Raw genomic sequence first — 16,943 nt, 5'->3', positions numbered from 1 at the left:
CTCTCTCTGGTCAAAGTCAGCACTAAATTTTTTCATTAAAGAATATCTAGCATATGTCTGGTTCTGAAGACTCAGTCTGCACATATTAAAGGCTGTAAGAGAGACTCTTCTTACAGAGGATAATCTCCAAAATATCCATACAAAAATTCAAGAAAGCAAGTGGACATGAGGAATTCTAAGCTGGGAGAAGCAACCAGAAACACCAGCTACCTCAAAATTGTCCTATGAAGCTTCCCCTCCACACAAGGACTAAGCCTATAGGGATAAGGACAAACACCAAGCCCAGCACAGACACAGATAAATCAGCCACAGCCTAGCTAATCAGGTCCCACATTGGTCAAAGTCCCCAAAGATGACACCACCAGGACCTAGCAAGGACAGAAAATAGTAGGTTCAGATACTAATGCAGGCATGGTCAGAGCCTCTCGCACAATGCACACATAGCAGGGTGTGTTTGCTACCTCCTGCTCATGGAAGAAGGTGGAAGAACATGGTACTGACTTGTTCCATTCAAGTCCACCATCAAGCCATGCTGAACATGATCCTGGATCAGCTGCAGGGTCCTCTCGAAAATCTCTCCTGCCCGGGCTTGCCCCACTGTGTATGGGTCCCGTGGGTACCGGAACAGGGCCAGTAGATCGTTTGGAGAATGAGGACGGCTGGCAGGAGTGAGGAAGGGAGAGAATCAATGAGATAAATCACTGGGGACAAAAATCCAGAAACTAAAATTATACTGATATTTCTAAATTTCTATCGCTACTTTCGACAACGTGGTGCACTGTACCTTACTCATCCCAGGTGGAAGGCGACAGAGCAACAAACAGACAAACAAGAACCAAAGACACTGAAAACAAACCATTAATAAGTCAAGAGAGAGAGTCACAGGCATTGCATTTCAGTTAAGGTGCAGAGAGTCTGTAGCAACTGCCAACATGGAGGGATCCACTGGCCACCTCAGTAACATTTTGTTTTTGCCAAATTGTTTCTAAAGAGCCAAAAGAATGAGGTGGGTCTCCTAAGAATGTTTTGATTGTGAATCACAGTCCAGAGCCTGTGAAGAAGGTGTACCTTCTGCTAGCACTCTAACCCCAGAGAAGCCAGTCAGCTGATGCTCCTTATGGCTTTCCTATGAGAGGTCTTAGGACTTAAGTTTGGGGAGTGAAATAGGTAAAAGACCCATGCACTAGGAACACATGCATTCCACCCCCACACTGCCCGATTCTCTATCCAAGGCCAACACCACAGCCCTGCCCACCATACCTGTCAAATAAGTGTGTCCGTGTAGAGTTGATGGCTCTATCAACAGTTGCAATGGCTTCAACAATAGAGGTAGCAACATATGGATCCCCATTTCGACTTACATCAGGAACTAGGAAAGCATGAACACACATTAGTAGGAAAAAACAAACACTACATTCTTACTCATACAACCATGTCTAGACACGACATCATCTAGACATAAGTCATGCTTTCATCCCAAAGATATTTCTGTTTTCCTGAACCAATGTTCAAGTTTAGTCATCATCAATTCTACTAGGAGCTGTTTTTAAACACTATGGAAATCATATACTCTTTAATTTTGATAAATTACATGATATCCCCATAAAAGTGGGAAAATGTTTATAACATAATGCTCACACCCAACATGATGCTTGTGGGGAGCTGAGGCTCCTCAGGTCCATCTGGTGGACAGTGACATCAGGGGAGGTGCCTTCATTCTAGAAGTCTCTTATCTTCTATGAGGACAACTATCCCCAATGCTGGACTCTGCTCTTTATTTCCCCCTCCATTGCCAGTCCCTTACCCTGGTTTGCATAGTCATCATCACATCTATATTAGGGCCCACAGACAGACACACACACACACACTCACACACACACACACAAAAAAAAAAAAAAAATCAGCACCTAGATACCCAGATGGCCTACACACATCACATACACACAATACACATACCACAGCATACAGAATAAAACACATGCCACACAACAAACTGTAAAAGACACATCACACCATATTATACCATCATAGCACACAAAACAAGCCTACACCATAATACATACCACACATATATACACATAATACACAACACAACTCATTTCCAACAAAGCTTCACACTTTGATTCTTTATTTTTTTTTCAGCCAACGTCTTAGTATCTATCTATCTATCTATCTATCTATCTATCTATCTATCTAATCTACCATCTGTAGATAGACAGATAGATAGACAGACAGACAGACAGATATGCATGCCAGACCCTGGCTGAACTATGTAGACCAAACTGGCCTTGAACTCAGAGCTCTACCAGTGCTCTCTTTCCAGCAATGGCAATAAAGGTGTGCGCCACCAAGTACTGTATGAATCTCAATTCTTGTTCTTTTCTCATCTCACAAGAACTGGTTAGTAGTCAGTCTTTGCCAAGCACAAATAAACCCCACCATAATTAATCTATCATCCTCAGCCACTGAAGCAGCTCTTGCCATACCACTTCTATCTTAGCCTGATGGTTAATTTTCCTCTATATCCTCATAGTCTGGACCAATCGAAGAGACCTTACTGAAATGATCCTTCACTTGGTTACTTTGGTGGGCCTTCCTCCCCTGGGACAGACAAGACATGGTTGGGATAGACTCTCCTGCTCAGCAGACCTCCACAGCCTGGGATATAATGGGAACCACCGTATCTATCAGTCTCTGGTGCATTTGTGCATATTGCCTTCTTGTGCACACTCATCATCTTTCTTCTCCCCTGCTCTGACTCTTTCTCACATTGGTTAACAGGTGCTGAGTCTATTTTGTACAATCCTTGCTTTCTGACCCCATCCCCTCACTGGTCATTTGGAGAATATCTTTTTGTTGACTTTTCCTTTTGTAGACAGTTTGATGGTTGGATACCCAGGGCAGAATGACCATTCTTGTTCTTAGACAGGTTCTCCTGGATGACCTCATCTAGTACTCTGGCTCCTCCCTTGAGCTCCAGACCCAGACCCCAGACCTCCCTCATCAATTTCTTCCCTTTGCAGTGTCTGAGCAGAGTTCTTGGTTCTCCTCTTCTCCAAAACTGAGCAAGACAGGCAAAGACCAGAATGAACATGGGGGAGGATGTAGAGATGAAATCTTGACACTCTGGCTAATTACTTCCCTGGGAAAAGACTGTGCTTGTACATGAGGAACATCCCAGGCTGCATGTAGCCATAACAAACTGGAAGGCATGAGATGCCTGTAGGGATCATTGTAAATTGCACTGTTGGGTATGAAAAGAGCTGCTGAAGATTGTGAAAAAAACTACAGGAAGGGGAAGATATTCCAGGGAAGCTCAGCCATTGGTCAAGTTAGGGCCAAACATTTTGTCTTCTGAATCATTCTAACACGATATTCTCAATTTGATTTCTGGTGTTATAAAAAAAAAATCCTGGCCAAAAGCAACTTAGGGAAGAAAAGATACATTTGGCTTATAGTTCCAGGTTACAGCTCACTATAGAGGAAGTCAGGCAGGAACGCAAAAGTATCAAGTCCAATCAAAAAGCAAAGAAAATATATATATACTTTCTCCCCTCTTATGCTATTCAAGACCACTTGCCCAGGGAATGGTTCTGCTCACAGTGGGCTTGGTCATTTTACGTTAATTAAGAATCAAGACAATCCCCCCATAGATACGTCAACAAGCCAACCCTATCTAGATAATTCCTAAATAACTTTCCCTACGTGGTTCTAAATTGTGTCACTTTGACATTTCAAACTAAACCAGCACACGCCCTAAATGGATGCTCACAGGATGAAGATACAGCCCTGATATAGTATCTCCCAAACCCTCTAAGACAGCAATGCATTGTGCTCAGCATACACATCTTACCATTCACACTGAGTACCATACTGACAGAGGAATATCCAATTGTGTTCCGAGCTACACACTCATAGCGGCCTGCATCCGCTGTGCCAACATCATTGATAGTCAAGAATCCTTCAGGGCTGATGTGAAATTTTCCACTTTCTGTTACCTGAACACCATCCTGGAGGAAAATAATAAAAATGATATTGCAGTAAGACTGGGAAACAGAAGTTTCTTCTCTGGGAGAAAGGAATGTCCATTCACTGTTAAGACTCAAATGGAAAAACAAAAATCTCTGAGGCTATTTATATCTGCCCCAATCTTCCCAGGGAAGGAGATTTATTACTATTCTCCCAAGCCCAACACTATTCCACACACCTATCCTTTGTTGAGAACAGAGCTATGTGCAAAAAATGAACCCCAGTATATTGGGAGCTCCTTTGGTAACTCCTTGTAGAAAGGGCTCCAAGAAACAGGCCTCTAGGAAAGAGGGCAATTCAGAGACAGAACTGGTAAGCCATGTGCGGCCCACTGCTGTGCCACTCTGGAGAAGGCCTCTGGGCAGTGAAGGAGTTGGAAAGCCTTGAGAACTGGCATTCTGTGGGAACCGTAGTGAGGTCACTATATCATCCCAGCAAGCTCCTTTGTGTACAGTGTGGAGATTCTGCCTAACAGTGGGCTAAATATGAAGAACAAGGAAAAACAAAGTAACAAAAATTTAACTTCATTCCTTAAAGTTATAGACCGATAGAGGACTTTCTTTGCTTCTGATGCGGGAGTGTGTATTTTTTTTCCATTATCTTTATGATTAAGGTTGCCTCTGCAGTACTTTGAAAACACACTTCCTGCATCACACTTACTGCATTAGAGAGAGCCTGGGTGAGGTGTCAGCTCTTACCTTGTTCCAGGTGATGGCTGGCTCCGGTTCCCCCTGGGAGCTACAGGGCAGCTGTACATTGGTGCCCACCTCTACAGTCATGTCACTCGGGATGCTGGCAAACACCGGGGTGACTAGAAGGCAAGTGTGGAGAATGAGGCAGCACCTGATTCAAACCACAAAGCTTCAGAATAGCAGAGCCCACACAGGCCAACCCAGAGCCCTGCCAGTGAACCGCACCAAGGCCTTGTTAGCAAAGTTGAAAAACTGTGGCTTAGTCGGCAAGCCAGGCTGCCTGAATTCTTCAGCTCACACCTCCTACTAGAAGGCAGAAGCATGCAGTGTGGTGTGGCAAAACAATGATCTTGATATTCCAGACACACCATGCAGGAGAAGCAGCTTGACAGGCACCACTGTGGGATCCCACCGTGGTGAACTGCACCTGAGCACAGTGAGGTTGCCCGGCAAGTACAGGAGGGGGAAGTCTACAAACCCACAGTAGATTTTATGGGTCTAAGACAATACAAGGTTCATGGTACCCTCAAGGGCTCAAAGAAATCAACAGCCTTAGGCTACATCTACTTGTCTGCCCTAGTAGGCTCACTAACAAAGTCAGCCTCTTTGACCCCAGCATGAGATAAATAAATGCCTTTATAACAAAGGAAATAAAGATGTAAGTGCCCATGAATGCCTCATGAACACAAGTACCATGGTTCTAAACAGAGCACAATGACCAGATGAGCTAGAACTAGAATATGAATGTTGATGCAGGAAGTATGTCACTGATGATGGACATGCAGAAATCCACCCAGTCAATAGCACCTACCTCTGGGCTGTACAGTCAGGTGGGCCACGACCTTCTGGGAGCCAATGATGTTGACAGCCTGGCACTCATACTGGCCCTGGTCATGCAGGGCGACCCCGGAGATCCTGAGTGTGCCTGAGGATAGCACCAGGTGCCGCCTGTCCACTGAGAGCTGGCTCCCTACAAAGTGGGGAAAGACATCAGTCACCCTGGATATAGAGCCTGTCAGGGTGACTTGGAGAGAATGTTATCTCTGAAGATGGCAGTGTCACTGGGCTGAACTTCTTGGATCAGGTATCAAATGCCCACTCTATTTCCAGTGAGCAGGTACTTATTCAACATCCACATGTGGGCTCCTACACCACTGGCCATACTTAAAGAAGGAATCAAGTGATGGGGGAGGTCCTTCTGTATACATGTTTCTCTTATTCGTTGATGAATAAAACACTGTTTGGCCAATAGAGGCAGGAAGATAGGCGGGACTAGGAAATGAGGGGAATTCTGGGAAAAGAGGCAGAGAGGTCACACAAAAAGATGCCATATAGTAGGGGAAGGAGCAACAGGTCCAGACCCTTCTCTGGTAAGATAAGACCACATGGAACTACTTAGATTAATAGAAATGGGTTGATAATTAAGATAGAGCTAGCCAATAAGAAGCCCTAGCCATCAACCAACAGTTTTATAACTACTATAGCATCTGTGTGCTTATTTGTGGCTGAAGTGGTGGCAGAACCTGGTGGGACAAGAAACTCCAGCAACAATCAAGGAATACCATAGAAAGGGACAAAGAACAGAGCCAAAAGGAAAAATTAGGCATGAGGACAAGACAACGACCCAGGGTGCCTGTATAGCTGACCCCAAGCCATGCCCAAGGAAACAGACAGAAAGGGAACCTTGGGGCAGGATACTGGCACATGTTTTTGTGGATCAGTCTTTCCACCAGGTAGTTTTTCTAGCCAATCAAGAAGTGTGCAATTGGCCTCTACCTCAATCTGCTTCTCAGGATCCACAAGCAGGGCTCCCCAGAGGGAGGATGCAGTGGCCTTTTGGTTGAAGCCAAGGTGGCAGGGCATCTCCAAAGTCTCTGCCTAGGCTGCAAGCCAGGAACACTGGAGATCTACAGAGGTTTCCTCAGGGAACTTAGTGCCCGCCTTTGCCGAGATCTCACCCAACCTGATGAGCTTTCATCAGACCACAGGAGCCATGAACTGACCAAGAACTAAGCAATCACACACCAAGTGCAGAGATGGGAGGACAGCTTTGGGAATCAGGGGACAAAGCCTGTTTTAATGGGTCCTAAGGGGACCCTGAAAACTCTAGCCCACACACTGTGAACCACTGCATAGAAGTGCCAACAGACACCTCAAGTCCCTCTGCAAAGATAGCTTCAATCCATGATACCTACAGTGACCACCACACTGCAGTTCAAGGCAGGTTCTATGGAATCCTCAACTTCTTCCAATGCCACAGTACACCCCTTTGGGAACGATATTGGTTCTGCCTGACCCAAAGACAATAGCTGTATCCTAGAAGAATGAGAAAGCCCAGGTTAGCATCTTACCTCCCTTAGTCCAGGCGATGACTGGTTGAGGGTAGCCCTTAGCTTCACACTGGAAATCCACAGTCTGTCCTTCTATGACCACTCTGCTCTGAGGAGTCACAGTGAACTGAGGAAGGGCTGCAGGGGAAGAACATTTAAAACGTGACACTGAGAGACAGCACCCTGTCAAGCGACTGTGTAAAATAGTAGCACTGCAAAAGGACTTTACCAAGGGTATCATGTATATTTTAGCAGTTCCTCCAAGATTAAAACCTTCCATCTTGGAGGGAAACAAGACATAAGATGTGGAAAGGAGGGTGAAACAGCAGAATGTTCTAAGGGGAAGGGAAATAACTACAGAGAAGTCTGTAAAGGCAAAAGTAAATAACTCAAAAGAGCTTCAGGAAGTCCCTCAAACTGACGAGGCCTCTTCCTCCTCAAGAGTATACAAACAATAACACTGCTGAGAGAAAGACTCTCAGACAGTCCCAGACACCTGGAAGAAGCAGCCACCAGCCAAACTGCCTTGAAGCAGCAGACACCAGTCAAGCTGACTAGAAAAACAAAACAAAACAAAACAAAACAAAAAAACAAACAGTTGAGCCGCTTGGATGAGGCTCAGACCAGCTGAGCCAACTGGAAAGGACTCTCTCCAACCGGTTGTGCTGCCTGCAGGTTGTGCAGTGTGCTCCAGGTTCCCTGCTTTTGTGAGCTGTCACCCATGCTTGGGTGGGCAGTGGAATACAGCTGACTTTTGAGTCATTTATGCTCACCCATATTCCTGTATAATGCCAATAAAACCCATTGGTTTACTAAGTTGGACTTTGGTGATATCCATATTTTTGTCTGCCTTCACATCTATGTGCAAGGTGCATATAGCATTGCAATCTAAGAAAAGTCACAGCTGTATGCAAAGAGTTCACACTGGCTCATGACCACAGTGCCCTTGGCAGTGTATACTGTATACATACTACTGTAATGTCAGTACATTCAAAACTGTAAGGAAGGTGCACATACTGACTCACTACCACTGTAAACTCAGGGTGTACTTAGAGCTGTCTGCATCTCGCTCTCTCTCTCTCTGTCTCTGTCTCTCTCTCTCTCTCACACACACACACAAGAAGAAAGAGGGAGATAGGGAGGGAGAGGGAGGGAGGGAGGGAGGGAGGGAGAAAGGGAGAGGGTGAGGGAGAGGGGGAGAGAGAGAGAGAGAGAGAGAGAGAGAGAGAGAGAGAGAGAGAGAGATTCACTTTCAATGCCTAGGTATTCATGTCCACATTCACAGATCCCAGTAATCCCAGTACCTGGGTGCTCTTGACATTGCAATCTCAAAGTCCTATCCTCCTAGAGAAAGCTGTCTAACTGCCAAATCATGTGTGATAGGTCAAATGGAATGGATGTTTATAGATCTTTAAAAAGCAAGGCAGAGATGGAAAAGTGGCTCAATCCCTAGAAGCCACATAAAACAAAGTTGGGCATAGAGCTAGGGAGGTGGATCCATTAAGCTTCCTGGCCAGCCAGCCTAGCCTACTTTCCAGGGCAGTGAGAAACTCAGTCTTAAACAAAACAACCCTAAACCTCAAAAACCTGTGCCTGAAATTGTTCTCTGTTTTATAGATGCACACCCACCCACATACAAATACACATATGCATGTTCACATAAGCATGCACACAATACATATCAAAATAGCTAGGCATGGTGGTTCATATCTTAATCCCAGCACTTGAGAGGAGGATAAAAGTTCAAGGCCAGGCTAGGCTGGAAAGACCTTGTCTCAAAAAGCGAAGAAAAGCGAAAAAGCAAGTTAAGTGCCACAGAGAGGGGGTGATATGGTGCAGTCAGGGCAAAGCCTGGAGGGCTGTTGGAGCTAAATGAAGACAAGAGTCTGATGGCACACAAGGATGTTCACCTTGTACAATGATGAAGGCTGTGGCATGGATGCTGTCCACACTGTTGGATGCAAAGCATGTGTACTCCCCACTGTCACTCTGTTCGACGTTCTGTATATACAGTCCTCCAGAGGGAGTGATAGTCACTCGAGGGTCAGTTGGCAAGGGTGTCCGGTCACCTCTTGTCCAGGTGATCTGTGGCAGAGGGTGGCCTGTGGCACTGCACTCCAAAGTGACACTCTCGCCTACCAGTACCTCAGTGTTCTGCGGCTGGATTACAAAAGTGGGTCGGGCTGTCACAAACAGAAATTCTCAATTAATTTCTTACAATTTTTCAAGATTTCTATTTGGTATTTTTGATGTCCAGGCTGTCCATTCACCCTAATGGCTTTCAAATGAAAACAAGCACAACTAACAACATTTAATGATATAATTTCTTTTTATTTTGCCTTCCCAAATAAATGTGCAGATGGGGCTGAGGAAATGGCTCAGGAGGCAACAAGACACTTGCCATGTGAACAAAGGAGCTTCAGTTTAAACCCTCAGCACACACAACCTCAGATGCTGTAAAATCTGTAATCCCAGCAGGCATAATGGGAGATGGGAGGCAGAAGGAGAATCGTCAAAGATAAGTGGCCAGGTAGTTTATTGTCCACAGTGGTGTCCAACAAGAGACCTTGTCTCAAACAAGGCACAAGGCATGCGTGGATCAACAGCCAAGGTTGCCCTCTGATCTCTACACTATGGCATATGGGTACCCACAATCACACACGAACACATGGATCAATGGGGGTGGGGGAAAGTGCAGAAAATAAAATGGTGTCCACACCCAAGTCAACCAAAGGCAGGCAACCTGTGGACAGTGACCACTATGGGGAGGGATGCATTTCTTCCCCCAGACAGACTCTAAATTCTCTCAAGAACCTTTACTTTTGCTTATTATAAGTACACTATCTGATTAAAACTTTGTGGTATTCCCTACTGGCACAAGGAATTGCGGGGTATATTTAAACCATATAAAAATACCAATTTCATCACAAAAAGAAAAATGCAAATGAAAGAATAGCATCAAGTCTAAATCTAGTGGGAGGAAGCCACACATTTTATAGTATGTTTCATGGGAAGGTTTTCACACACAGTGGAACCACAGCAGACAAGACAGCCTACCTGGAGCGAGGTAGCCACGGACATAAGAATGGAAGCTGCATGTATTCATCCTTGTGTTGGAACTCAACATGATCTCCTAAGTCTGTATTATGACATATGTCCAGATATTTTTTTAGCCCCTGTGCTGTTTCTTATGGGTCCACAACCCTTATCCATAAACATGGAACAAAATATACTCCAAAAAACAAGTATAAAAAAAGAAAACTGTTTTGCAAAATTTGACTTAAGTAGCAAAAGGCACTTCTAGTCTATTGAGACTCTATATACAGCTTTCCTTGTGGACATTAGCACCTAGATTGTGGTATATCATCCTAGATTGTAGATTAGTAAATAGATTATGTTCTATGTTGCTTTTCTACAAAAAAAAAAAAAATTCTTAGCCTGGTGGTGGTGGTGGTGTATGCCTTTAATCCTAGCACTTGGGAGGCAGAGACAGGCAGATCTCTGTGAGTTCAAGATCAGCCTGGTGAGTTCCAAGACAGGCTACAGAGAAGCTACACAAAAACCCTGTCTCAACAAAAAACCAAAAAACAAAATTCCTCGAAGAGGTTGTGACCCACAGGTTGAGAACTGCAGGATTATGGTGTTCCAGTGTCTGGGTCAACAATGAACACAGGCCAGGGACAGAACATGAAGACCAGAACAGGGCTTGTGCCTGTGTAGCAGAGATATGTAAAGGCCACAGCTGTATTTCCTCTGGTTTGGACAGACTTTTTGTACTTTAAATATTATATGCGAGCACCTTGAGCATAGATATGCTAAATAAAAATCAATATTTTAATTTTATGTCAAAAAAAATCAAAGCCTTTGGCAAACAGATGCCTCAATGCCAAGCAGCATGCATTTGATGGGGCTGTGCAGGTACCTGCGGTGAGGTGTGGACAGTCTCTCCAGGTTCCATGGCCATTTCTTACCTGCCATAGTAAGTCAGAGCTTCTGTGTATGACCCTGCAGCAGGGGGCAGCCAGGGGCCTGAGGCAGGTGAGAATGACCTATGACCCTATGCTTTAGAAATCCTGTGAGCCACTTCACATGGAAACTTTACCATCTCAGACTTCACTGAGTTGGATACAAAGAAAGGAGAAAGTGGGTGGTTAGGGTAACCCTCACATGCAATATCCTCCACTTACCTGGAGAACCCAAGTACCTGAGGGTCACTTCATGTGTTTTCGCCTCTCCAGCCACATTTTTTGCCATGCACTGGTAGACACCCTCATCTGCCTCCTGTGTGTTCTGGATCATCAGCGTGCCATCATCCAGCAAGTTTAAGCGTGAATCTGTCTTCATGCTCAGCTCATTACTACAGAGATAGAAACCAGTGCACTCATAGATCAAGCAGATACTGTACCCCTCCCTCCCAGAGGTCAGTCCGCAGTGGGCTTTAAAGCCCTGGAATGCAGGTAGCACATGCCAGGTTCAGAGAACAAGAGCAACAGCCTTCCAGACATGTCCCCTCAGCAACTATGACTTAGCGGGCATGTCTAGGAGAATATAGATATGTGTTCACTATTACATACTCCATCTAAATGCTTTAATGTCGTCCTAAATTCCAAACAAGAAAGACATTAACCTAATGGAAAATGCAAATAAAACTTAGAAATGGGGCTGGAGAGATGGCTCAGTGGTTAAGAGCGTTGACTGTTCTTCCAGAGGTCCTGAGTTCAATTCCCAGCAACCACATGGTGGCCCACAACCACCTTGAATGAGATCTGGTGCCCTCTGTTGGCATGTAGGCAGAAGACTATATACATAATAAATAAATAAAATCTAAGAAAAAAAAGATTAAAAAAAAACCAAAACTTGGAAGGCAGCAACACCTGGATGCATGTAAATCAGAAACGGGAATGCCAGGGAACCTCAGTGAGTGACAAGCAGAGCTGGCACCAGAGAGCAGGCCTGGGACTTTGACTCAATGTCTGCCCTATTTATTTTTGTAGTTTTAACCTAGGCATCAAGTCTTCCATTTATAAACTAAAGGTATGAAGGTCTCGAGGCATATAGATGTTCCTCCACTGTCTAGTACAACCTTCTAACACTTTAGAATCCCTCTTGTAGTTGGCTCTGGATTTTTAACTCTCAGCAGGCCCAACCCATGACATGGAGGGTTGTAAAGGGTTGAATGTAGCTCATACTTTTCCCCATACAGCTTGGTCCCAAGATCAATGTGACCAACTCAAGACCTGGCACAATCCTGAGCTCTTCATAACTCTGTTGTATCTTTCCACTGTGCCCCTGAACTCTCTCAAATGTTGAGTGGTCACTCTCCTATTTGTTCCTGTCTATAAACAGAGCTTTACTTAAGAGAAGTTCCTGTTTGCTCTGGAATCTGAGTCTCTGCTGGAACAAGGATGACTTGACAGCATCTGAACCTTCTGTTCTCAAGCAGGCCTCTCTGCTTCCAAAAGACTAGACACAACCAGTGAGCTTGGCAAGAACACACTGGGAGCCAGGCCATGAGAGCAATCCTCACTCTGGGCAGATGCCTCTTGGTACAAATGGATATAAGAGGCAATTATATGATGGCTTTGTGTTCAGGATATTCCTCTAAGGAAATAAAAGTTTAAAAATGCTTCATGTCACCACAGACAAGGGTCCTATCCGCAGGCACCTTGACCTCATTCTAGGGGGTACCTAGGTCTTTGCCCCCACATCATGGTCATCACTGCCTGCCCTACCCATGTGTGTCCCTCTCCTCCGCTCTCTATGCCTACTCCCCTCCCATGCTAAACCCAACACCCAGCTCTCAGATCCAGCTGGAGGGATGCTGCTACAGCTGGGCCAGGGGCCAGGGTGCTAACAAGCAGACAACCACTTCTGCCACCCATGAACAACTGCTGTGAGGTATGAGGCAGTCACAACCACGCTTGTAGAATGAAGAAAAGATCGTTTACTCAGAACAAGACTCTAGAAGCCAAAGGGGGCCTGTGTAGACACATCATAGCCCCCAAACTCTGGCCTAAAAGATGAAATATGTCAGCTGGCTCCAACCCCAGGAAGTCCATCATCATGGCTCAGGTCCAAAACTTGCTAACATCTTGTCAAATACCAGAGGCCCTGGCCAGAGAACAAACGAGTAGAAATGGACATACAGCACTTTCCCAGCTCCCACTTGATGAGGCAAGAAAGTTCTAGAACGTTTGCCAGGTCAGTGGCTGACCAGGGGAAAGGGACCTATGGCCTAGGTGGAATGAGTCCCAGTGGGGAGAAAGCCCTTCTTCCAGTAACTCAGGCTCAAAAATGTCTCCCAGGCAGCTGCTATGTGGAAGAGGGGAGGTATTTCACTACATAGAAGGGGAAGGTATCATCCGTCAGGGTTGGGGAACCCCATGGGAGTACATGGGGTTCCCGTTGTGTCCCTCAGGGCTTCAGTGACATTTCTACTCACTTATTTCGAAGCCAGATGATCTCAGGTTTGGGGTTGCCCTCAGCCCTGCAGGTGAAGTACACTGTGTTCCCCGATGTGACATCTGCATCCTGTGGCTCTGATGTGATCCGAGGCCGTTCTACATGCAAGGAATGAACACCATGGAAAAACATGAGGCTCACACAGGTGGGAACCGAAATCAGAATCCTCATGGCTGAGTGATACTGCAAGGCCCAAATTCACATCTCAGCACACCCCCCTCCCCGCAAATTAACATACTGCTTTTCCAGTGCTTCAGCCTTCCATGACAGAAGACAAGCCAGTCCCTTTGCAATATGAACTGGGGATAAGCCAAAACTCCTGGGGTCATATTGGTCCTTCAGCAGTGACTCCAGGACCCACTCACCACAGTTTAGCTCTTCTGGAGTGATGGTAGCCACTGAGCGTCCTTGGATGCGCCTGGGATACTCGCAGGTGGCTGCTGCCTGTGCATTCCCAGATTGGGCATATGTCTTCAGCAGATCTGCCAACCATAGTATTTCACAGTCACAGTGAAGCGCATTTGAGTCCAATCGCCTATGGAAATAAGAAGCCATGACGATATCCAGGAGTTAAGGAGACACTGACCCATCCTGGATAGATCAACCTCCAGGGTCTGGAGCCTCAAGGGATGCCAAAGGTGATGAGCATCTGGGCATTAATCATGTAAAGAATTAGCACCTTTTTTTCTTTTTTCTTTTCTTTTTTTGTTTGTTTGTTTGTTTTTCGAGACAGGGTTTCTCTGTGGCTTTGGAGGCTGTCCTGGAACTAGCTCTTGTAGACCAGGTTGGTCTCAAACTGTTGTCACAGAGATCTGCCCAAGTGCTAGGATTAAAGGCATGTGCCACCACTGCCCGGCCAAGGAATTAGCTTTTATAGGAGAGAATCTGAAGGACCGAGAGAGGTGGCAGTGGCTAAGTATCCACAGAGAAGCCTGAACATCTAAAGCTCTGAGAAGGCTCTGGGTAGAGAGGTAAAGTTAACCAGTGACCAAATACTTAGCTTCAAACCCAGGAATGGGCTGTGGATATAACCTAATAGTAGAACATCTGTCTAGCATGCTGGAGGCCCTAGGTTCAATCCAAACACAGCAAAAACAAACAAACAACAACAAACAATATGGCAAGTATGGGCTAGACAAGTCACAGACTTTGCTGCAAGTCAGCGACAGGTCACAACGGTGCTCCATTCTGTGGCATTCACGAGTAGCCATGGGTTCAGGTGGGGACACTTGCCACCTGATAGGTCATGAGGTGCACAGCTTGAGGAGTATCAGATGTAAAGAGGCAAGCCATTCCCACCCAAGGAGTAACATAAATGGGGACAAAAACAAGCTGGGGAACAAGACCAATAGGGGATTGAATTTTGCATAACAGAACTAAGTAGGTACACACTCCACAGCTAGGCACTCCAGGGGAAGACACACACCTAATCTACATTTGTCCTGGGCATTAGTTCAGAGGAGATAGGGACCCAGAACTCATCCCCTGGCAGAAATATGGCAAACAAGATGCAGCACCCCATGCTCGGGTAAGAAATGGGCGCTGGGTTGGATAAGAGCCATTGTTTACTGGGGCACCCAGTCTGTAATCCACTTCTGAATAGCAAGAGCCTACAGGACCAAGGGGTCAGTGGGTGAGCCTGGACAGGCAGTTCAGCATGACACACCTGTCCAGTCCATCCCAGCCAGCTGAGTAAGCTTGGAGAAGGCTACACACCATCTTGACTGCTCCTTGGGAGAGGGCATTTCAGTGAGGCCATTGAGGGGCAAGGCCAACTATGATGGGTTTAACCTTTATCTCCAAATATAGGATGTTCATGTTTGAGCAATATAAAGCCAGCAAAAGAAGAAGTGTACTAGGTTAGAAGAGCTGGCATTCCTCCGAAACAGCAGTGTGTCTCTCTGAGACTATAAATAGGGAAATCCACCTGCAGGCCAGGCCATAGGTTGCCCCATTCTTCGCCTTGGGCCCTCCTGACATTTACTGGCCACATCTTCCTCCCCACTCTTATCCACCAAAGATAAGAGTTTTCATCCTATCTTCCCACCCCAAATGTGGATTCACCTTGCCTGATAATTTCTTTTCTGAAGAAAAAGTCTTTGTCTCATGGGACAATAATGTAACAACTTACTCAGGGAGGAAGCAGGACCCATGAGCATGGGAATTCATCATAGGCACCACATATTCCAGTAACATCTTAACTGGGCAAGTGCTCTTGAGACCACAGGATAACCAACAAGGTTGTTAAATAACTCCATTAGCAGTGAAATACCTTGATTCTGTTATAATAATAATTACACAAAGATTATTTCAGGAAGCCTTAAAAAAAAATGGGCAGGCATCAGTCTGCTTGTTCAGGTAAATGAATTTCAAGGAGAGGAACTAGAAGCATACTCAATAAAGATGGTTCCAGACTGGCTCTCACCTCACCAGTAAAATATGTACCTTGCAATTAAAACTTTATTGGGGGAATTTAAGCCTAATTTTAAAAACTGTCTCTAAATCCTTATTAAAGGACCAGCCTGCTGCCACATGTGAGTCATCTGCTCGCCTCTTCACACTGAAATAGATTTGACAGGCCTGCCTTCCTCATATATAGATGTCTCTTTAGGCTTTTCTGAAGCTGGAGATTCTTGACCAGTCCACAGAAAGATCCAAATGAAAGAACTAGGAGAGAGGATGTCCCACAGACACTGCAGGCAGCAGACAGACACCCGAATGCACACTTACAGTCGTTTCATGGATTCCAAATGGCTGAATGTCCCAGGAACTAAGTGTGTGATACGGTTGTTATGCAAAAATCTGTGGAAAGAGAAAACAGAACAAAGCTGTATTAAAAAAAACAAAAACAAAACTTCCTAAGCATGTGAAAATGAGCCCAAGGTGTGTGTGTGTGGGGGGGGTCACACGTCTTATCAATTGTATTTATTTAATATGAGTTAGTTTCATAGCTCTGTGCTTCAGTTCAAGAAATAACTGGATTTCTTTCCTACTTTATTACCAGACACAGAATACTGAGCCCAGCTTCTGATTATTGGCCAAGAAATGGATTATTCAGCAAAGCATTGGGGAAGTATTAGGCAGATGTTGATCATTCAGACAGTAGGAGCTGGGGGCCTGACTACAAACGAAAGGAAGAAGCTGGACTCACAGTCTCTCCAGCTTCGGGAGGTGCTGGAAGGATTCTGGGTCCAGAGTTTCTATCTGATTGAAGTGCAGGTACCTAGGGGATTAAAAAGACAGCACAATGTGAATGACTTACCGACCTTTTCAACCCAGATTTCGGGCTCCAAAATTCCTTCCACAATTCACATCCACATGTCACCAGGTACCACTCTGTGCTCTGCACAGTGTGTGGAGACAAGAAGACACAAGTGAGAGCAGGCAGGCTATTTTGTAGTTGGTTGACCCACAGAAAACATCACAGGAC

At 45.3% G+C, this 16,943-nt stretch overlaps 1 protein-coding gene across 2 annotated transcripts in view; it reads right to left on the bottom strand.

Annotated features, from left to right (window-relative positions):
• The window catches only part of Pxdn (peroxidasin), a 78,865-nt gene that overhangs the window by 18,307 nt on the left and 43,615 nt on the right, over positions 1–16,943 (bottom strand). For both annotated transcript variants that reach the window (XM_027424722.2, XM_027424723.2), the window contains 12 exons: positions 16,665–16,736; positions 16,244–16,315; positions 13,879–14,048; positions 13,494–13,611; positions 11,239–11,408; positions 8,962–9,234; positions 7,073–7,189; positions 5,533–5,691; positions 4,728–4,840; positions 3,854–4,010; positions 1,261–1,369; positions 502–659 (listed from right to left, as the gene is read on the bottom strand). In XM_027424722.2, the coding sequence (XP_027280523.1) occupies positions 502–659; positions 1,261–1,369; positions 3,854–4,010; positions 4,728–4,840; positions 5,533–5,691; positions 7,073–7,189; positions 8,962–9,234; positions 11,239–11,408; positions 13,494–13,611; positions 13,879–14,048; positions 16,244–16,315; positions 16,665–16,736 (1,688 nt within the window). The remainder of the gene's footprint in view (positions 1–501; positions 660–1,260; positions 1,370–3,853; positions 4,011–4,727; positions 4,841–5,532; positions 5,692–7,072; positions 7,190–8,961; positions 9,235–11,238; positions 11,409–13,493; positions 13,612–13,878; positions 14,049–16,243; positions 16,316–16,664; positions 16,737–16,943) is intronic.

Source organism: Cricetulus griseus, chromosome 7 (assembly GCF_003668045.3).
Source record: "Cricetulus griseus strain 17A/GY chromosome 7, alternate assembly CriGri-PICRH-1.0, whole genome shotgun sequence".
Taxonomy (NCBI): domain Eukaryota; kingdom Metazoa; phylum Chordata; class Mammalia; order Rodentia; family Cricetidae; genus Cricetulus; species Cricetulus griseus.
This window is presented reverse-complemented; position numbering and strand designations above follow the sequence as displayed.